Source organism: Elephas maximus, chromosome 7 (genome assembly GCF_024166365.1).
Source record: "Elephas maximus indicus isolate mEleMax1 chromosome 7, mEleMax1 primary haplotype, whole genome shotgun sequence".
NCBI classification, from domain to species: Eukaryota; Metazoa; Chordata; class Mammalia; order Proboscidea; family Elephantidae; genus Elephas; species Elephas maximus.
The window spans coordinates 83246213-83270159 of NC_064825.1; the positions used below are offsets into that span (position 1 = coordinate 83246213).

Sequence of the window (23947 nt, forward strand, 5' to 3'; positions counted from 1 at the left end):
ACCTGTACTTGAACTTCTAAATAACTGGTTATAGTAATATTCAGAGTTGATTGTGTTATGTAAATATATTAGAGATATTGTTAGCGATATCATGTATCTCTAATAATATACATCTCTAAATAAAATATTTTTAATGATTAGTATTGAACATTCAACATTTTTTTTAATCTTTAAACATATATATATGCACATATATACCGTATTTTTACGCAAATAACACGAGCAGACAATGTTTGTCAGCCAACTATGTCTTCCCCCCATGAGGTATTTTCATAAGTGCCATAATGCCAATATTTTTTAAGTGTTTCTGTAAAAAAAAAAGAGCATAGCATGCTTCTGAAAATACCTCACGGGGGCAGGGCATGGTTGGCAAACAAATATAAAAGAAATGTGTCATATGCCTAAAAATACAATAATAAATATAAATATGTTCACATACAAATATACACATTATATTTGGGATACAAGAAATGGGATAAATTTACCTGTAATAAGAATTGTACATTTTCTTACTGTATTTAAATTGGCTTATTCAAATTGGTTCTTTTGATAGAACAGCACATGCTTTTTTTTTGCCTATTCACAGATTTAAAACAAATTTATTTTTTTTTAAAAATTGAGAGTCTTAGATCTGACAAAGGAATTTTTCTAATTTATGTAATTATTATATACCTTCAAAAAGATATAAAATGTTTTTATTAGCAAGAATAAAATTACATTAAATCAGTTCAGGTGTTTAAAACCAAAGATGTACATTCTCCGTAACCATATGTCTTTATATAGTGCTAAGCAGGTAGTTGGCGTTCAGTAAATATGTATTGTTTAAAGCATCTAATAATAGGATGTGCTCTTTTCTATTAATGATAGACTTTATAAAAGACTTTTATAACTGAGGTGCTTTCCCTATCTCTTGGGTTTATTCACAGTAAACAGGTCCAAGCTATGCTAGGCCAGTTCAGCCAGGCAGAAGCCTTATTAATGAAAGCTGGAGTGCAGCCAGGGTCTTTGGATGGAGTTCTTTTGGATCTTGGGTGTTCCTCCATGCAACTTGATGCTCCTGAAAGAGGTTTTTCCCTTCGAAAGGACGGCCCCTTGGACATGAGGATGGATGGTGGCAGGTGAGTGTTGATAAAGCATTTCTCCTCACAACAAGAAATCAATTTCTCAAAAACACTCTGAATTTAATTTCCTCTTAAGACTACAGAATTCCCATCACACACCCACACATAACACTAACCATACATAATAAATCAGCTTTGTTTGTTGCTCATTATAGAATTTAGTGTTTCTCTAGATTTGGGATTCTAAAACAATTTTTAAATTTTAAAATAAAATCAAATCCATTCCTGTCCTTACGCAAAAATAGCGAGGAGCATAAATTTCATACTGATTATCTTTTTTACTGATACAGTATGGGTTTTTAGACTAACAATATTAATAAATATGATACTGAAACAATGGTTCCATTTTATGCCTGCAGGCACAACCATGCCTCTTGTCAGAAAAAAAAGGAACTATTTTTAATGTATATTCTTTTAGAATACGCCATAAAAGGCAAAATCCTACAAGGCAGGAATTGTATTTTTTGTCCCCTCTCTGGTACAGTAATTTTTGGTTGAACCTACTACTGACAAAATGCAGTTTATGGTACTGTTGAACACAGTACTATGCATAGAACAACTTTTATACCTCCTCTTTATTCTTCACCACGTGGGAAATACTAAGAACAATATCCTGGGCATAATGAGCTGAAATGGACTGGCATTGCCCTTTTTGAATTAGACAATCATATGGCCTACTATGCAGAGAAGGACAAATGGAAGAGGAGAGGTGTCATATTCATTGTCAAAAAGAACATTTCAATATCTATCTTAAATTACAATGCTGTAAGTGACAGTATAATATCCATACGTCTACAAAGAAGACCAGTTAATATGACCGTTATTCAAATTTCTGCACCAACTACTAGTGCTAAAGGTGAAGAAATTGAAGGTTTTACCAATTTCTACAGTCTGAAATTGATCAAACATGCAATCAGGGTGCATTGATAATTACCGGTGCTTGGAACGCAAAAGTTGGAAACAAAGAAGAAGGATTGGTATTTGGAAGATATGGCCTTGGTGATAGAAATGACACCAGAGATCACATGATAGAATTTTGCAAGACCAACGACTTACTCATTGAAGATAACTTTTTCAACATCATAAACAGCGACTATACACATGGACCTTGCCAGGTGGAATACACAGGAATCAAATCCGCTCATCTGTGAAAAGAAACTATGGAGAAGCTCAGTATCATCAGTCAGAACAAGCCAGGGGCTGACTGCAGAACAGACCATCATTTGTTCATATGCAAGTTCAAGCTGAAGCTGAAGAAAATTAACACAAGTCCACATGAGTCACACTATGACCCTGAGTATATTCTACCTGAATTTGGAGACCACCTCAAGAATAGATTCGACCCATTGAACACTAATGACTGAAGTCCAGATGAGTTGTGAGGTTATATCAAGAATATCATACATGAAGAAAGCAAAAAAGGGATAGTAAAGAAAGAAAACTTCAAAATGGATGTCAGAAGAGACTTGCTCTTGAACGTAGAGTAGCTAAAGTGAAAGGAAAAAAAGATCTTGTAAAAGAACTGAACAGAAGATTTCAAAGGGCACCTCAAAAAGACAAAGTAAAGTATTACAATGAATGTGCAAAGACCTGGAGTTAGAAAACCGAAAGGTAAACACTCATACGGCACTTCTCAAACTGAAAGAACTGAAGAAAAACTCAAGCCCAAAGTTGCAATACTGAAGGATTCTCTAGGTAAAATATTGAACAACATAGGAAGCATCAAAAGAAGATGGAAGGAATACACAGAGTCACTGTACCAAAAAGAAGTGGTCAGTGTTCATCCATTTCAGGAGGTAGCATGTAATCAAGTCAACGCTGCACTGAAGGCATTGGCGAAAAATAAGTCTCTAAGAATTGATGGACTACCAACTGAAGTGTTTCAACAAACTGATGCAACAATGGAAGTACTCACTAGTCTATAACAATAAATTTGGAAGACAGCATCTAGGGCCAACCGACTGAAAGAGATCCATATTTGTGCCCATTCCAAAGAAAGGTGATCCAACAGAATGCAGAAATTATCTAACAATATCATTAATATCGCACACAAGTAAAATTTTGTTGAAAGTAATTCAAAAATGGTTGCAGCAATACATCGACAGGTAACTGCCAGTTTAAGCCAGATTCAGTAAAGAACGTGGAACAAGGGATATCATTGCTGATGTCCGATGGATCTTGGCTGAAAGCAGAAAATAACAGAAACATGTTTGCCTGCGTTTTATTGACTATGCAAAGACATTCAACTGTGTGAATCACAACAAATTATGCATAACATTGCAAAGAACAGGAATTCCAGAACACTTAATTCTGCTCATGCCTAACCTGTACAAAGACCAAGAAGCAGTCTTTGGAACAGAACAAGGGAATACTCTGTGGTTTAGAAGCAGGAAAGAAGTGCAACAGGGTTGTATCCTTTCACCATAGTTATTCAATCTGTATGCTGAGCAAATAATCTGAGAAGCTGGACTAGATGAAGAAGAACATGGCATCAGGATTGGAGGAAGGCTCATTAATAACCTACGATATGAGATGGCACAACCTTGCTTGCTGAAAGCAAAGAAGACTTGAAGCACTTAATGATGAAGATCAAAGACTACAGCCTTCAGTATGGATTACACTTCAACATAAAGGAAACAAAAGTCCTCACAACAGTAAGCAACATCATGATAAATGGAGAAAAGATTGAAGTTGTCAAGGATTTCATTTTACTTGGATCCACAATCAGCACCCATGGAAACAGTAGTAAAAAAAAAAAAATCAAATGACATATTGCATTGTGCAAATCTGCTACAAAAGACCTCTTTAAAGTGGTAAAAAGAAAAGATGTCATGTTGAAGACTAAGATGCTCCTGACCCAAACTTTGGTTTTTCAATTGCCTCATATGCATGCAACAGCTGGACAATGAATAAGGAAAACCAAAGAATTGATGCCTTTGAATTATGGTATTGGCAAAGAATATTGAATATACCATGGACTACCAGAAGAACAAATCTGTCTTGGAAGAAATACAGCCAGAATGCTTCTTAGAAGTGAGAATGGTGAGACCTCGTCTCAAGTACTTTGGAAATGTTATCAGGAAGTACCAGTCCCTGGAGAAGAACATCACACTTTATAAAGTAGAAGGTCACTGAAAAAAGGAAAGCCCTCAGCAAGATGGATTGACACAGTGACTGCAACAGTGGGCTCAAACAGCAATGATGGTGAGGGTGGTGCAGGAGCGGGCAGTTTCATTCAGTTGTACGTAGGGTTGCTATGAGTCGGCACACAACAGCATTCAATTAGGTACATACATGTTAAATAACACAAAGAGGAGACTATAGGAATAATATAGGAGCTCTGGTGGCACAGTGGTTAAGTGCTTGGCTGCTAACTGAAAGGTTGGTGGTTGGAACCCACCAGTCACTCCTTAGGTAAGAGGTGTGGCAGTCTGCTTCCATAAAAATTTACAGCCTTGGAAACCTTATGGGGTAGTTCTACTCTGTCCTATAGGGTTGCCGTGAGTCGTAATCAACTTGATGGCAGTGGGTTTGGATTTAGGTTATAGGGATAATTCCTTGTAAATCTAAATCAGTTTTACAACTTAGACTAACATCTGTTTCTTTATGCTGACCACTTACTGGGACTCAACAGACTGTACCTACAAAGTTTAATCATGCTTTTCTCCCTCATATCATTCCCCTCACTACCAAATTATGCATGATGCCCCCCGCTTTGGGAAACTTATCTTCTAAGAAGAAAGTTAGACTTTCTTGTGTCTAAATAAGCACACTGTTCTGTTACTGTTATTAATCTACAATTCTTAGTCTGCATAAACATTTCTGCTGAGATAAATATGTTTTCCAGATTTTCTTCAGCCCTGTTAGAAGGTCTTATATGTGAGAAGTTTAAATGTCCACTTTAATGAACAAATTAATATTGAGATGATTTTTATTTTTGTTTCCACAAACTGTTTTTTCCTGTGGTAATTATTCACATATAGCCTTTTCCCATGTTGTGATATGACCCATTAACTTGGATTGTGACCCATACGTTTTAGAATCCTTGTTTCTGAGTCTTATACCTTGTTTTGCACATTGTTGGTGTTCATAGAATGTAGAATGTGATCATAAAATAAATAAAATAAAAATTCTTTAAAAACCAGTGACTAATAGTAAAGGTCAAATATCTTCTCATGCTTGGAGATTGGGCTTGTTGTGCAGAGGTAATAAAATGTTGGGCAAACTTCGGCAGTTCCAATGTCTTTCTAAGGAGGATACCTTCTGAAATACAATGAACAAAGTTTCTAGTTAATTACAGTAAATCCCCATACTGTTAATATAAAGACTTGTCAACAAATTGTAGTCTGTGAATCAGGGCTCCTGAGGTTGTTTCCCAAGAACTTCAAAATAAAATTACCCCTGAGAATTAAACTCTAAGTCCATACATAATGGATGAGATTAGAGTTGGGCAAATATACTTTAAAATGCATACTGGTTTCTAAGTAGATAGCATACAGTAACCTAATCAAAGATATTAACAGATCTGAAGTATGTGGTGGTCAGAAAGGGAGAGTTGATGTACGTAAAGGCATAAAAAAGGAGAATCACAGATGCAAATATGTGCAATGCTACTCCAAGAGGGAGTCCAGGCCAAAACACATGGCCAGTCATATCCTGGACACTGATGTGTCTCTGTGATGAAATGGGTGGATGAGGCTTTCTTAACCTGTTGACATTTAACATTGGATTCATATAACATAATGTCTTCTGTACTGATCCCAAGTTCAACAGTAGCTTTCTGGGTGTACTCAGGTTTTTCATGTAGCAGAAAAAAATTCATAGCTTCAAGGACTTGAGAGTCTAGTTCTGTTGACAGTTGTATTCTTCATTAAAGAATAATAAATTAACACCTAATGTTACTATTTTATTTCTCTTGTGAGTTTAGTCATTTTAAGTCAGTGAACTCCAGAGGACCGACAAGATCAAGCCTCTTAACCTGTTAAGTTGGAAAGCAGATCTTGGACCTTGACTTCTTTACCATACGAATACCAACTTTGAAGTCTCCTACTGCCTGGCAGCCTTCCACAGTGGAAGAAAAAACTTCCACAGTGGCAGAAAAAGTATGTGGTACTTGTAGGTACCACGAATCATGAAATACCTGTATTTACCATGGGTCATGAAAGGGTTTTAATAAGTAAGGTTGTGGTTAGCTCATCATTTAAAATTCTTTTGCCCGTTCCCCTAAAGTAAGGTAAACTGGAATTGTCTGACAGAGTGAATGTTATTTCCTGCTACTATAATTTATTTTATTAATTTGGACAAAGGATGATATTTCTTTTTTTTTCTTCCTCCACCCGATATAACTATTTAGGCTTGTTTAATAATATTTGGTGATTACCAGGTTTCATCCCATGGTGACCTTTTGTCATTGGTGGTGAGCCAATTTTGTGATTTTTTTTTAACTATATATGAATTTGTTTTCATTACTATTGTTCTAATTTTTATGAGGGGAACTGACCAGCAGTATCTTCTTGTATAGACTTTCTAAGTTCAGTTTATGCCCCCACATGACTTAACCCTATGAGTCCCACATAACTAGTCAGTTATTTTATCAACCTCAGATTTAATTAAGTTCCTGAGATCTAGGCTAATTCTAATATCAATAGTAAGTAAGCCTTATATCTTCCATACTAGGAAGAAGGAAAAAAAAATTCAAGCAGTGATTTGAATTATAAACAGCCTAAATCCAAACATTTTCCATTATTTTAGTTTAGAGAAAATCTTCATGAGCAATAACAACTCTTCTTTGTGAATTAAAATTTAAGGTTCGTAAAGTATCTTAACTGCCTGCTCCGCTTGACCTTGATGAATGTCACGAACAGTCCCCATTTGCCATAATGATGGGTATTCTAAATGGAAAATCTTTTTCATTCATGTAAGGTTTCAGTCTCTGACTTTAAAACCCTCAGAATCTCTCCTAGGCTGTGTGTGTGTGTGTGTGTGTGTGTGTCCCTGACTTTATGTCTCAGCACTCTAAGTTTTACCTCTTGTCAATGAAAACTGACATCAGTGAACTAATTGCCTCCTCTTGTGCGTAGGTACCCTGACATGCCCACCGCTGCTGATGTTGTGAACGCTTTAGATCAACACGCACTTGCATCCATCCTGAGAAAATACGGGGAAGAGAGGCACGCCAAGAAAATTGCTTCAGCAATCGTTCAGGCACGCAGCATCTACCCTATCACCAGAACCCAGCAGCTTGCCAGCATCGTCGCAGGTACCCATATTAATTCTGAACAGTGTTCGAGAGGGGAAAAAAAAAAAATATATATATATATATATATATATATATATATATATATATATATATATATATCTCCCCACACTCCCAGAAGGATTTATTTGTTCTTAAAATCATGCAGGGCAGAACCTTGCCTATCTTCTAATGTCAGCTTTCTTTTGGTTTTGCAAGCTTCACCCTCCAACACCTCTCCCACGTACACAATTAAAAAAAAAAAAAAAATAGAACTTTACTGATTAGTTTAATAATAGATTTTTTTTTCTTTTAACATGAGATAATTTATCATTTGCGCCTACCAAGGCGAAACGTGAAATGACAAGAGCAGAAGAATTTCTTGGTCCATCACGGTAGCTGATGAGTATCCTGTATAAGATCTGACATTACCTCTTTTAGTTTTGCATTTCTGCATTTTAATATTTTGGGCAAAAGGAAAATTGCATTGCCCAACTACTAAAATAAAATCTAGTGACTCATACATCTATTCTAAATAACCAGCTAACAAAGAGTATGTGATGTATAGGTTATACCACTTGGTGAATGCTAACTAAATCAGCCTGAAGGGCTTATTGAAACATTTCATCTTTTCTGCTGTTCGCCACCATAAACCTCTTGAACCTAAGTCTAGCTAGGAGGTGCTTTATTATAGCCTTTCTGTTTGAAGACAAAGTTGTTTCACAGCTGTGTTCCATGATGAAAGTTTTCCCAGGCAAAAATACAGCTCCGACAGTTATTAAACAGAATTCCAGTAGTGAATTTTTCTTATTGTTAGACCATCTGAAACTCTACATCATTTTCACTTAGTAGCTTATAAAAAGATATTGGCTGCCTCTGCATTAATATTATCCATAGTTTAGGGAATAAAACTTAATTATAAATTTATATGTATCATTAAGATTATAGATCATATAGCACTTGTTTTATGACATAAATTAATAACAATTTATTCTGCTTGGTTATGAAAATAAATGATAAAGAGTTGACTAAATCTTTAATTTTTAAAGCTGCATTCTTCAAGGCTCTTCCAAATTATCATTGAAATTCCTTTAGTCCAGAGCAAAATTTCTGTCAGTTATGTGGGCATAAAATAATCTATGGTATTTTTTGCCAAAAAGAATTTACACTAGTATGTTGTGTTGATTGTAGTTAGATGCTGTTGAGGCGATTCCAACTCATAGTGACCCTGTATACAGCAGAACAAAACCCTGCCCAGCCCTGCACCATCCTCACAATCGTTGCTATGTTTGGGCCTATTGTTGTAGCCGTTGTGTCAGTACATCTCATGGAGGGTTCTTCCTCTTTTTCTGGCCCACTACTTTACCAAGCATGATGTCCTTCTCCATCTGGTCCCTGCTGATAACATATTCAAAGTTTGTGAGACGAAGTCTCGCCATCCTCACTTCTAGGGAACGCTCTGACTGTACTTATTCCAAGGCAAATTTGTTCGTTCTTCAAGCAGTCCATGGTATATTTATTATTCTTTGCCAACACCATAATTCAAAGGCATCGGTTCTCCTTCAGTCATCGTTATTCACTGTCTAGCTTTTGCAGCCATATGAGGCAATTGAAAATATCATAGTTTGGGCCAGGTGCACCATAGTCTCAAAGTGACATCTTTGCTTTTTAACACTTTCCAGAGATCATTTGCAGCATATTTGCTGAATGCAGTACATCATTTGGTTTCTTAACTGCTGCTTCCGTGGGCATTGATTATGGATCCAAATAAAATGAAATCCTCAAAAGCATCAATATTTCCTCCATTTATTATGATGTTGCTTATTGGTCCAGTTGTAAGGATTTTTGTTTTCTTTATGTTGAGTTTTAATCCATACTGAAGGCTGTAGTCTTTGATCTCTATCAGTAAGCAATTGCTTTCAGCAAGCAAGGTTCTGTCATCTGCTTATTGCAGGTTATTAATGAGGCTTTCTCCAATCCTGATGCCTTGTTCTTCATATAGTCTGGCTTCTTGGACTATTTACTCAGCATACAGATTGAATAAGTATGGTGAAAGAATACAACCCTTATGAACACCTTTCCTGATTTTAAACCATGCACTATCCCCTTGTTCTGATTGAATGACTGCCTCTTGGTCTTTGTACAGGTTCAGCATGAGCACAATTAAGTGTTCTGGAATTCCCATTCTTCAAAATGTTATCCATAATTTGTTATGATCCACACAGTCTAATGCCTTTACGTGGTCAATAAAACACAGGTAAACATCTTTCTGGTATTCTCTGCTTTCAGCCAAGATCCACCTTACATCAGCAATGATGTACCCCATTCCATGTCCGCTTCTGAATCTGGCTTGAATTTCTGGCAGTTCTCTGTTGATGTACTGCTGCAACCATTTTTTTTAAATTATCTTCAATAAAATTTTACTTTTGTATAATATTAATGATATCGTTCGATAATTTCTGCACTCTATTTAGTCACCTTTCTTTGGAACGGTCACAAGTATGGATCTCTTCCAGTCTGTTGGCCAAGTATCTATCTTCCAAATTTCTTGGCATAGAGGAGTGAGCACCTCCAGCGTTATATCCATTTGTTGAAATATCTCAACTGGTATTCTGTCAGTTCCTGGAGGCTTGTTTTTCGCCAGTGCCTTCAGTGCAGCTTGTATTCTCCCTTCAGTACCATCAGTTCTTGATCATATTCTGCCTCCTGAAGTGGTTGAACATCAACCAATTCTTCTGGTACACTGACTCTGTATTCCTTCCATCTGCTTTTCATGCTTCTGCATTGTTCAGTATTTTGCCTAGAGAATCCATTAATATTGCAACTCAAAGCTTGAATTTTTTTCCTCAGCTCTTTCAGCTTGAAAAATGCCAAGTGTGATCTTTCCTTTTGGTTTTCCATCTCTAGGTCTTTGCACATTTATTATAATACTTTAGTTTGTCTTCTTGAGCTGCCCTTTGAAATCATCTGTTCAGCTCTTTTGCATCATCATTTCTTCCATTCCCTGTTGGTGTTTTCTTTCTTACTCATCTTTTTAAAAATCTTTTGATTTCTTCATGTATGATGTCCTTGTTCTCATCCTACAACACACCTGGTCTTCAGTCGTTAGTGTTCAGTGGCATCAAATCTATTCTTGAGATGGTCTCTAAATATATTCAAGGTTGTTCTTTGGCTCTTGTGGACTTGTTTTAGTCTTTCTTGCATATGAACAGTTCATCGTCTGTTCTGCAGTCAGCCCCTGGCCTTGTTCTGACTGATGATATTGAGCTTCTCCATAGTCTCTTTCCACAGATGTAGTCAGTTTAATTCCTGTGCATTCCATCTGGTGCGATCCACGTGTATAGTCTCCATTTATGTTGTTAAAGAAAGGTATTTGCAAAGAATTAAGTTGTTGCAAAATTCTATCATGCAATCCCTGGTGTCATTTTATCATCAAAGCCATATTTTCCAACTAGTGATCCTTCTTCGTTTCCAGCTTTCAGCATTCCAATCATCAGTAATTGTCAATGCATCTTGACTGTATGGTTGATCGATTTAAGACTGCAGAAGTTGTTAAAAATTTTCAATCTCTTCATCTTTGGCATTGGTAGTTACTGCATAAATTTGAATAATAGTTGTATTAACTGGTCTTGCTTGTAAGTGTATGGATATTATCCTGTCATTGGCAGTGTTGTACTTTAGGATACATTCTGAAATGTTCTTTTTGACGATGAATGTGATACCACTCCTCTTCAATTTGCCCTTCCCGGCATAGTAGACCATATCATTGTCCATTTCAAAATAGGCAATACCAGTCCATTTCAGCTCACTCGTGCCTAGGAATTCGATCTTTATGAGTTCTTTTTCATTTTTGACATCTTCTAATTTTCTTGTATTCATACTTTCTGTATTCTACATTCCAATTATTAATGGATATTTGCTGCTGTTTCTTCTCATTTTGAGTTGTGCCACATCAGCAAATGAAGGTCCTGAAAGCTTGACTCCAGCCACATCGTTAAGGTCGACTGTACTTTGAGGAGGCAACTCCTCCCCAGTTGTATTTTGAGTGCTTTCCAACCTGAGGGGCTCATCTTTCCCCACTATATCAGACAGTGTTCCCCTGTTGCTCATAAGATTTTCACTGGCTAATTTTTTCAGAAGTATATCATCAAGTCCCTCTTCCTAGTCTGTCTTAGTCTGGAATCTCCATTGAAACCTGTCTACCATGGGTGACCCTGCTGGTATTTGAAATACTGGTGGCATAGCTGCCAGCATCACAGCAACACATAGCCCACCACGATACAACAAACTGACAGACAAGTGAAGGACACTAGCATGCTGACATTAAAAATCCACCCTCTGTCTTGTGTCCCTTTCTTTCTTCCCATTCCATACTCACTAACACATCTCCATCTTAACTTTTCTGTCATTCTCTAACTATGTGTGTTATTTTGTAATTCCCATCTTGGAAAGAATAGCAATGAGAAGTCACATTTTTTATTCATAACAAAATCCAGAATTTTGTGGTGGTGGATATGAGATTCGGGGCTAAAGAAACAGGCTCAGGAAAGGCCAAAGGTTCCAGAAAAGTCATAGCTTAATTAATGGCAGAGTCAGTACTAGTCTAGAGTTTGGAAGCTCATGAATTTGAGGCATAATTAGGAATATGCCTTTAAGAAATTAAGGTAACTGTTCTGTCTCAGGATCCTAATCTGTAAACTTGGGGAAATAACACTGTAGTATTAGTTAGAAATTATATGAGGATATAGAATGGCAACAGTTTAAGTGTATTCAGGAAGCTTATGATATGAAAAGCCCATTAGGACTATGATAAATGATACAGTAAACATGAGAATATTCATCTATGTGTAGGTAAAATCCCATTTTAGCAAACGCCATTAGAACACTGAGTTCTTTATAATGAGTCCAATTTCATGTCTCAAATGCCCATGATAATACAACTTTACTGATGGGGATATAATTCTTTGAAAATAAGGAGAAGTTAAAAACAGAAAAGTGTGTCTCTTTTTTTGGTCATTTATTAAAAAAAAAATTTTTGTGGAAGCTGCTAGTGACAAGCATTGTACTAAACATTAAAGATAGAGTGGGAAGTGAATCAGATACAGCCCCCTATGTTCACAAAGCTTACAGACTAATAGGTTATACAGTCAAGTTACTGAATCAAAATATGGTGTAACGAATCTCTGCTTATAATGTAAGCCCTCTTTCTTATTCACTGTAGTCTTGACTTATGATTGCTTGGGCAGTAGAAAAAGTTGATGGAAGTAGAGAAGAATAGAACCTGACATGCATACACACACAAGCTTGTACGCACATATACTCACATCCACGTCTGTTCACATATACATAATTGCAGTTCCACAAGTTCATTTTTACATAAACCACACCCATGCCTAACACCTGGAAGCTCTGGTTATAGTTTTACTAAAATGGGGTAAGAATTTAAGGACACTTGCAATGCAATCTGAATGATGATTTTTTTCTAGATTTTTGTGACTCTTTTTCAGTCTTTTATAAATGTCTCACACACACCTAATTTCATTGCATTTTTAGTGACTTATCTTTATCAAAGGAAACCCTGATGGTGTAGTGGTTAAGTGCTATGGCTGCTAACCAAAAGGTCGGCAGTTCGAATCTACCTGATGCTCCTTGGAACCTCTACTCTGGGGCAGTTCTACTCAGTCCTATAGGGTTGCTATGAGTTGGAATCTACTTGACTGCTGTGGATTTTTTTTTTTTTTTCTCTTTATCAAGAGTTTCCAAGATCTCCAACTTAGCTTTCATTGAAACAGTAGCTGTCCTTCCTTTTGCATTCATATTTTATCAGTTTATGTATTATTTTATTAAAGTATGTAATAACAGTAAGCACTTTAGACTAAGAATAGAGCTCTCTTGGTGGGACCCGGACTGTATAAGAACACTAGAGAATAGAATACACCCTCAGACAATTTGTTTAACAAAGGAAAGTATTAATCTGGTAAATGCATTAAAAGGAGGTCTACTAAGAGAGCCTTTATTTGAAAAAGGAAATAAGGGAAGCAATGGAGGTACAGGAGGGTTCCTGTATTAGCTTCCTGGGACTGCCATAACAAAGTACCACAACTTGGTTACTTAAAATAAAAGAAATTTATTCTCTCACAGTTCTGGGTGCTAGAAGTCCAAAATCAAGGTGTCAGCGGGCCACTGTCTCCCTGAAGGCTTTAGGGAAGGATCCTTCCTTGCCCCTTCCTTGTCTCTTCCAGGCTTCTGGTGGTTTCTGACAACCTTTAGCATTCCTTGGCTTGCAAATGCATCACTCCATTCTCTGTCTCCATTGTCACCTGGCATTTTTCTAATGTGTCTGTGTCTCTGTGTCCAGATTTCCCCTCTTCGTGTAAGAACATCAGTCATATTGAATTTGGGGACCGCCTTAATCCAGTATGACCTCACCTTAACTTGATTACACCTGCAAAGACCCTATATCCAAATAAGGTTTCATTTTCAGGTTTCAAGTAGACATGAATTTTAGGGGACACTATGGAGCCCTGGTGGTGCAGTGGTTAAGACTTATGGCTGCTAACCAAAGGGTTGGTAGTTGGAATCCACCAGCTGCTCCTAGGAAACTCTATGGGGCAGATCTACTCTGGTCCAATAGGGTCACTATGAGTCCGAATCGACTCAGTGGCAACAGGTTTTGTATTCATTCTAGTACAATCACTATACAATATCCTTATTTTAACAAACATGTGTTTTGGCAAGCTGTAATATTCAGTGATTATATTTAGATGTCTTTTCTGGTTCTCATAAACTCATGCTAAATATGTTCAAGACTGTTAAGCACTCTAGAAAATATACAGCACAGTTCCTCACACATAGTAAAACCTATATTGATGGATTGAAATATAATTCAATTTCTTTGCTTTCTAAAAGCTACTAACCTAATAGGACAATAAACACCACCACACTTGGGATCAAAATATATTTAGTGGAATTCTATAACAAGTCAAACTGCTTAAGCTGTAGTTCATACAACCTAGAATCTGCTGCCTTGTCCTAGTACAAATAGCTTCAGTTCCAGTACTCATCAATATCATGGGAGCTCCAGAAGACAAGATTCTCAAATTAGAACTTGCACCTATAACCGCTGTGAATTATTTTTAAAAATCAGAAATCTATAAGCAAATTTTAACCTGTAGGATTTTATTATTCATACCCACTATTCAGAACTACCACCCAGGGAATTCAATATAATTTTCTAACACTAACAATATCATTAATATCATATGCAAACAAAATTTTGCCGAAGATCATTCAAAAACGACTGCAGCAGTATATGGACAGGGAACTGCCAGAAATTCAGGCTGGTTTCAGAAGAGGATGTGGAACCAGGTATATCATTGCTGATGTCAGATGGATCCTGGCTGAAAGCAGAGAATACCAGAAGGATATTTACCTGTGTTTTATTGACTATGCAAAGGCATTCAGTTGTGTGGATCATAACAAATTACAGATAACATTGCGAAGAATGGGAATTCCAGAACACTTAATTGTGCTCGTGAGGAACCTGCACATAGATCAAGAGGCAGTTGTTCCAACAGAACAAGGGGATACTGATTGGTTTAAAGTCAGGAAAGGTGTGCATCAGGGTTGTGTTCTTTCACCATACCTATTCAATCTGTATGCTGAGCAAATAATACGAGAAGCTGGACTATACGAAGAAGAACGGGGCATCAGGATTGGAGGAAGACTCATTAACAACCCACGTTATGCAGATGACACAAACTTGCTTGCTGAAAGTGAAGAGGACTTGAAGCACTTACTAATGAAGATCAAAGACGACAGCCTTCAGTATGGATTGCACCTTGACATAAAGAAAACAAAAATCCTCACAACTGGACCAATGAGCAACATCATGATAAATGGAGAAAAGATTGAAGTTGTCAAGGATTTCATTTTACTTGGATCCACAATCAACAGTCATGGAAGCAGCAGTCAAGAAATCAAAAGACACATTGCATTGGGTAAATCTGCTGCAATGGACCTCTTTAAAGTGTTGAAGAGCAAAGATGTCACCTTGAAGACTAAGGTGCACCTGACCCAAGCCATGGTATTTTCAATCACATCATATGCATGTGAAAGCTGGACAATGAATAAGGAAGACCGAAGAAGAATTGACGCCTTTAAATTGTGGTGTTGGTGAGGAATATTGAATATACCGTGGACTGCCAAAAGAAGAAACAAATCTGTCTTGGAAGAAGTACAACCAGAATGCTCCTTAGAAGCAAGGATGGCGAGACTATGTCTTACAAACTTTGGACATGTTGTCAGGAGGGATCAGTCTCTGGAGAAGGACATCATGCTTGGCAGAGTACAGGGTCAGCAGAAAAGAGGAAGACCCTGAACGAGGTGGATTGACACAGTGGCTGCAACAATGAGCTCAAGCATAACAACGATTGTAAGGATGGTTCAGGACCAGGCAGTGTTTAGTTCTGTTGTGCGTAGGGTCGCTGTGAGTCGGAACTGACTCGACGGCACCTAACAATAACAGAAACAGTATATTACGTACAATGTTCCCTCCAAAAATGATTTATAAATAACAAATCACATTTTGTTAAACATAATTGCTATTTAATTATTGTTATAGCTGAAGAGTTAAATTCATGAAATCTGAGAGTCTAAAATGGCCTGAGGGACTCATTTAATCCTAGAACTAGACTCTTCTCACCCCTGATAAATGGTCATCAAGCTTAAGCTTTTTTATCTTCATCTCTCTTTCTCCCCGTACTATTCCAGTGAAGAGGCGTACATTTCAGCCTGAAATTGCCAGTTCCACAAAGATAGCGCTAGAGGCTTTTGAAAGGATGGATTCATTAGGATAAAATCCAGAGTCTTACATGGTTTTCAAAGCTCTTTTCACCTCCATCTTTCTCATGCCCTATAATAACCTAAGCTCCAATCATATTGAATTTCTTACAGACTTCCAAAACACCATAGACACTCTCATCTACAGGCCTTAGATATACTTCTACCTAGAATACTCACCTTCTTGCTTCTCTCTCATCTCCCTGTTCCACCTCAACCATTTCACCTGGCTAATTCCGGTTCATACGTTAGAGCTCAATTTAAAAGTCACTTTCTCCAGGAAGTTTTTTGCAGCCTTACTCAGATGAGTTGAAGTGTTTTGCTGTGTGTTCCCACTGCACTGCATTCCCTTAGCGCTTATTGTGCTGTATCTTATTGCTTGCTTAACTTTCTGACTTTTCCCCATTACTTATACTGTCCAATACAGTTGCCACTAGCCACTTGTGGCTAGGGAGCACGGGAAATCTGACCACTCCAAATTGAGAGATCCCATAAGTGTATAAAATACACATCAGATTTTGAAGACTTAGTTTGAAAAACGAATGTAAAATATCTCACTAATAATTTTTAGGTTCATTATATGTTAAAATAGTAATACGAAATGGATGTCAGAATAGACTCTGAAGCTTGCTCTTGAGTATAGCATGGCTAAAGCAAAAGGAAGAAATGATGAAGTAAGAGAGCTGAACAGATGATTTCAAAGGGTAGCTAAAGAAGACTAAGTGTTCCCAAAAGGAAAGTTCACACTCAGCATTCCTCAAGCTGAAAGAACTGAGAAAAAATTCAAGCCTCAGTCTGCAATACTGAAGGATTCTGTGGGCAAAATATTGAACAATGCAGGAAGCATCAAAAGAAGATGGAAAGAATACACTGTACCAAAAAGAATTGGTCAATATTCAGTCATTTCTGGAGATAACATATGATCAAGAACCAGTGGTACTGAAGGAAGAAGTCTAAGCTGCACTAAACACATTGGCGAAAAACAAGCCTCTAGGAATTAAGGGAATACCGATTAAGATGTTTCAACAAACGGATGCAGCATTGGAAGTGCTCACTCATTTATGCCAGGAAATTTGAAAGACAGCTACCAGGCCAACTGACTGGAAGAGATCCATATTTGTGCCCATGCCAAAGAAAGGAGATCCAACAGAATGCAGAAATTATCAAACAATATCATTAACATAAAAAACAAGTAAAATTTTACTGAAGATCATTCAAAAGTGGTTGCAGCAGTACGTTGACAGGGAACTGCCAGAAATTCAAACAGGATTCAGAAGAGGATGTCAAACAAGGGATGTAATTGCTAATGTCAATTAATGGCTGAAAGCAGAGAATACCAGAAAGATGTTTCCCTGTGTTTTATTGACTATGCAAAGGCATTCGACTGTGTAGATCATAACAAATTATGGATGAGATTGTGAAGAATGGGAATTCCAGAACATTAATTGTACTCATGAGGACTCTATACACAGACCAAGAGGCAGTCATTGGAACGGAGGGATACTGTGTGGCTTAAAATCAGGAAAGGTATACATCAGGGTTGTATCCTTTCACCATACTTATGCAATGTGTATGTTGAGTAAATAATCCAAGAAGCTGGGCTATATGAAGAAGAATACGGCATCAGGATTAGAGGAAGGCTCATAAATAACCTGTGATATGCAAATGACACAACCTTGCTTGCTGAAATCAAACAGCACTTGAAGCACATACTGATGAAGATCAAAGGCTACAGCCTTCAGTGTGGATTATATATACCTCAGCATAAAAAAAAAAAAAAAAAATCCTCACAACTGGGCCAGTAAGCAACATCATGATAAATGGAGAAAAGATTGAAATTGTCAAGAATTTCATTTTACTTAGACCCACAATCAATGCTCATTTGTACTAGTACAGGGCAGCAGATTCTAGGTTGTACAAACTACAACTTAAGCAGTTTGACTTATTACAGAATTCTACTAAATACATTTTGATTCCAAGTGTGGTGGTGTTTATTTTCCTGCTGGATTAGTAGCTTTTAGAAAGCAAAGAAGTTGAATTATATTTCAATCCATCAATATATAGGTTTTACTGTGTGTTAGGAACTGTGCTGTATATTTTCTAGAGTGCTTAACAGTCCTGAACATATTTAGCATGAATTTATGAGAACCAGAAAAGACATCTAAATATAGTCACTGTATATTACAGCTTGCCAAAACACATTTGTTAAAATAAGGATATTTGCATAGTGATTGTACAAGAATGAATACAAAACCTGTTGCCACTGAGTCGATTCAGACTCATAGTGACCCTATCAAGTCAAGAAATCAAAAGATGCATTGCATTGGGCAAATCTGCTGCAAAAGATGTCTTTAAAGTGTTCAAAAGCAAAGGTGTCACTTTAAGGACTAAGGTATGCCTGACCCAAGCCATGGTGTTTTCAGTTGCCTCACATGGTGTTTTCAGTTACCTCAGATGCATGTGAAAGCTGAACAATGAATATGGAATACACAAGAATTGATGCCTTTGAATTATGGGCGTGGGTGAAGAATATTGAATATATCATGGACTGCCAAAAGAACAAACAAATCTGTCTTAGAAGAAGTACAACCAGAGTGCTCCTTAAAAGCAAAAACGGCAGGACTTCATCTCACATACTTTGGACAGGTTATCAGCGGGTATCATTCCCTGAAGAAGGACATCATGATTGGTAAACTAGAGGGTCAGTGAAAAAGAGGAAGACCTTCAAGAAGATATATTGACACAGTAGCTGCAACAGTGGGCTCATGCATAACAACGATTGTGAGTATGGCACAGGATCAGGCAGTGTTTTGTTCTGTTATACATAGGGTTGCTATGAGTCAGGACTGATTCAACAGTGCCTAACAACAACTGTAGACTCTAAGGAGCCCTGGTGGTGCAGTGGTTAAGTGCTCAGCTGCTAATGGAAATGTCGGCAGTTCAAACCCACCTACCACTTGGGGGATAAAGATGTAGCAGTCTGCTTCTGTGAAGATCTACAGCCTTGGGAACCCTATGGGGCAGTTCTACTCTGCCCTACAGGGTTGCTATGACTACAGACTGTAAACATCATGAGGACACTGCTAGTGATCTATGTTACTCATCACTGTCCCCAGTGCTTAGCACAGTATTTGACCATTGGAAAGTATTTAGTAAATATTTTTTCAACGTTAATGGACATTGAACACAATACACATTACATCAGGAAATTTTTATTTTTGAGGTTTGGTTTCAATGAAATAACATGTTAATAAAAAACTGATGTCTAGCCTTTTGTAGGTCATAAAAAGTGAGCCTCTCCCACATCAATATGTTCAAATAAGAGTAACACTAACATATGCAAATAGATTAGAAATAAACACATTGCCTCCCAGTACTATAGTTTTTTCATCTTCAGAGTCTAAATGGTGTCTTTTCCTATCTTATTCTTTAGGAATGCTGTGAAGAAAGATAATGCTCTGATAAAATATTTCTACTAATTAAAAATCTTTAATAAATAACAGATTATACAAAGAAAAATGCTCAAACTCTTCAAAAGAAAGGTTTATATACTTTGGAAAATTTTCCTAATGAAAAATGGCTGTGGTCTGGATTTTGCAGAATTAGTGTACAGTCAGCCCTCTGTATCCACAGGTTCTATATCCACAGATTCAACCAACTGTAAGTGGAAAATATTTGAAAAGAAAAGAAAGTTCAAGAAAACAAAACTTGAATTTGCTGCACACCGAGTGCTAAACTGAATCCACATGAGTGAAGTGATGTGTAGGCATACCCTGCAGTAGCTTCTTGCCATTTCACAGATCCTCAGTCTGTCTCCAGCACCAGTTGTTTGAGCATTCTTCGCTCAAATGTTCAAAAACAAAGATGTCGCTTTGAGAACCAAGGTGTGCCTGACCCAAGCCATGGTATTTTCAATCACCTCATGTGCATGCAAAAGCTGAACAACGAATAAAGAAGATGAAAGAAGAATTGATGCCTCTGAATTCTGGTATTGGCAAAGAATATTAAATATTCTACGGACTGCCGAAAGAACGAACAAATCTGTCTTGGAAGAAGTACAGACAGAATGCTCCTTAGAAGCTAGGGTGGCAAGACTTCATCCCACATACTTTGGACATGTTGTCAGGAAGGACTAGTCCCTGGAGAACGACATCATACCTGCTGAAGTAGAGGGTTAGCCAAAAAGGTAAAACCCTCAATGAGATGGATTGACACAGTGGCTGCAACAGTGGGCTCTAACATAACAACAATTGTGAGGATGGTGCAGAACCAGGCAGTGTTCTGTTCTGTTGTACATGGGGTTGCTAGGAGTTAGAATCAACTCAACGGCATCTAACAACAGCCCTTTAAAATGGCTTTTCTTGGATCATAGGATTGACAAGTTCTCATGGTACTAACGTGGTGACTGAAGCTTAAGGAACCACCTAGGACAGTTCTCTTCATTTAATAGATTCTTCCCTAGGTTTTTAATTGTTTAAGGAATGCTGTGAAGAAGTAGTTATTGAAATTGACCATAACTAGTAATAAGTTTTTTTTCCTTTAAAATAATTCATCTTCCTTATATATTCCATTCATATAATAGACTCCTCCCTAGGTTTGTAATTATTTAAGGAATGCATTAAAGAAGTAGTTTTTGAAATTCACCATAATTAGTAATAAGTTTTTTTCCCTTAAAATAATTTATCTACCTTATATAAACAAGATGGACCCTATAATTCATGTCTTTTTCAGTAATCTTTTGTTGACAGTGTTGTTTTAGAACAGTTCTTCTAACATGTCACCATAACATGATAAAATTTATCATTTCCCAATATACCTAGTGTCACTGAAACCCCCCAGTTTCCAAGATAAATAGCCTTATTTTTTAAATAGTTTCCTCGCTGTCCCAGTCCTCCCCCACCAAATATGAGGCTACACTGAAACTTTTTCCCTTCTCTTACAGTGTCTTCCTTAGCAGTTTCATTATATAAATATGTATCCCTGGTGGCACAAATGGTTTGTTCTTGGCTACTAACCTAAAGGTTGGCAGTTCAAATCTACCCAGTGGTGCTGTGGGAAAAAAAAGCCCTGACAATCTCCTGTGAAGATTACAGTCAAGAAAATCCTATGGAGCAGTGTTCTACTCTGACATACATGGGATCACCATGAGTTGGATCAACTCGATGGCAATGTATTTTATATACACACACACACACACACACTTGACTGCTGCGCAGACCACACTCTACTGCCACATTTTCACTGGCCTACTCGTCATCACCATCTGAATTTTTTGTCAACACCTTGATCTCAAAACGTCTTTTGTTGAAAATCAAATTCATTATCATCTTTTCTTACAGACTTTGTTGTGCTTATTTATGGTAATAACTGGCTTCCATGAAATTGCTGCCAACCAGCAGGCTGACCATCTAAATGTGGCTTTATATTCACATCGCCACTGTGTACCAACAAGCCTCCTCTTTAGACTATTCTTGGTTCCCAACTAACTTGGTTTCTTCATGTTCCATACCTGCTCAACTCTGCCTAGCTGAGTCTAATTCATCTCTCCCCATTCAGTGTCCAATCCTATTATACTTTCATCTGCACTCTATTAACACAGGTATCTTTCACTTTACATCCTCAGCTGTTCACATTGAGTTTCATTCTTGTCCATTTCCTTGGAATCTTACAGCACCTCCCAAGGTCCAGATTTTTACCACTACCACTTGGCTAAGGCCAATTTCCCTGAGCCTAATTCCTACTCTGCCACTAATTGACTGTTACTAAAGACAAGTCACTTCTTTCTGGTTCAAGGCTTATTTCTGGTAAAGCAAAGGTATGTTAAGTCAGCTAGTCTCTAATGTTCTATGATGTCATGATAGACATTTTCCTAGTCTTAGGAATGAAATCTTCAGACATATCTTTGAATCATTTCTTTCTGAGCTCTCTCCCTGACAGTTTTCCATTGGATCAGCTATTAACTTCTATCCTGATGGTGACTCTTGATTCAATCTTTCCCTTTCCACACCCAGCACTACTGTTTATCTCTAGTTCATATTATTACAATAGCCTCTTTAGTGGTCTATCTGCTTTTACTTTCTCCAGTCAAATCCGTTTGTGTTACACATATTTCAGAGTGTCTGCCCAGCCCATGTTCTTTTCTTGGAATTGTACATACCCTCACCAGCTCCTAATAAAGGGTTAGACCTAGGCAGGCATGTTTATACCAGGTCACCTCTGGAAGCAGCTGATCGGAGATTCATGTAAATTAGATACTGTTCTAAAAAGTCTAAACCAAGAAACCAGAAATTATAATTAGATGGTATTGGGAATATAGAATTTGGGCCAGATTTGGCCCTCTGTCAATCCAAAATAGTTACAGATATATAATTATTTTCTGTTATATGTTCTGAGGAGCCCTGGTGACCCAGTGGTTAAGTACTTGGCTGTTAACCAGAAGGTTGGCAGCTCTGGCCCATCAGCTGTTCCATGAGAAAAAGATGTGGCAGTCTGCTTCTGTAAAGATTTACAGCCTCGGAAACCCTATAGGGCAGTTCTATTCTGCCCTATAGGGTCGCTATGAACTGGAGTAGACTTAGTGGCAATGGGTTTGTTTTTTCTTTTTTGGGTGGGGGGGCGGTTGGTCATATGTCCTTAAGTTTAAAATCTAGTGGGAAATTGTATATCTAGGAAAATAATTCTAATATGAGGCAGAATATTTTGCCACTCTGTCTTGTCTTTTGACTCCCTCACCTGTCCTCCTTTGGCTTCTATGATGACAGATTTTATTTCTATCCCTCCCACCTCTCTGATTATATTTTTTCAGTTACTAATTTCTTTTCCTCTTGTGCCTTGAATGTGCCTTGGTTCTGATCTCACTGTCCATGATGCTAGGCACTCACATCCATGTCCATACATCTGACATTAATCTGTATGTAACCCAGATCTTTCTTCCGAGCTCCAGACCAGTATTTTCCATGACTTTCTGAACATATCAATCTCTTTATCCCATAAGCATATAAAATTCACTGTTTCCAAATCTAACCTTACTTAGCGCTTCTGACCCTTCTCTTTTTTCTTTCTTTCTTTTTATTTTTTCTATTTCCAATGTACCTGACCACATCTGTACAAAAGTCCAAATTTGGAGATCAATTTTGAGTCGAAATGAGAAGGTACATCATTAAAATTTTTCAATTCTCTCTCCCAAATATCTCTTAAATCTTTTTTTTCCTGGGTTTCTACTGTCCTTGCTTTATTTTAACCTTTATCATCTTTTCTGAAATTATTATCCTGACCTTCTAATTGGATTCTATACCTCTGTCTCTCCCAGCTCCATCCAGTCCAAGCTCTATCCTACTTCCAGAGTTATGTCCAAGCTCTATCCTACTTCCAGAGTTATGTCCAAGCTCTATCCTACTTCCAGAGTTATATTTATAAAATACAAATATCACCACCTCATATTAAAAAATAATAATAATAATACCTCTCCTTAAAATCCTTAATAGTCTTCCCATAGTCTGTAGGACAGAATCTAAACTTTTTAACATGATAAACAAGGCCCTTTATAATCTGGCCTCTGCCTGTCTTTGTAACCTGATTTCTCTGCCATCCTTCCCCTACACAGCATTCCATGTCAACAGCAAACTGCTTACCATTCAGGTTCCCAGAACTCACTTTCTGCTTTCTCAGTTCCATGCTTTTATAAATGATCTTCCTCTGCAAGATATGCCCTTCCTCACCTCTGCTATCCCTTTCTCTTCCCTTCTCCCCA

General features: G+C 37.4%; 1 protein-coding gene across 2 annotated transcripts in view; it reads left to right on the forward strand.

Annotated features, from left to right (window-relative positions):
• METTL15 (methyltransferase like 15) overlaps window positions 1-23947 on the forward strand; it is a 250315-nt gene that overhangs the window by 212476 nt on the left and 13892 nt on the right. For both annotated transcript variants that reach the window (XM_049890760.1, XM_049890761.1), the window contains 2 exons: window positions 927-1118; window positions 7202-7380. In XM_049890760.1, the coding sequence (XP_049746717.1) occupies window positions 927-1118; window positions 7202-7380 (371 nt within the window). The remainder of the gene's footprint in view (window positions 1-926; window positions 1119-7201; window positions 7381-23947) is intronic.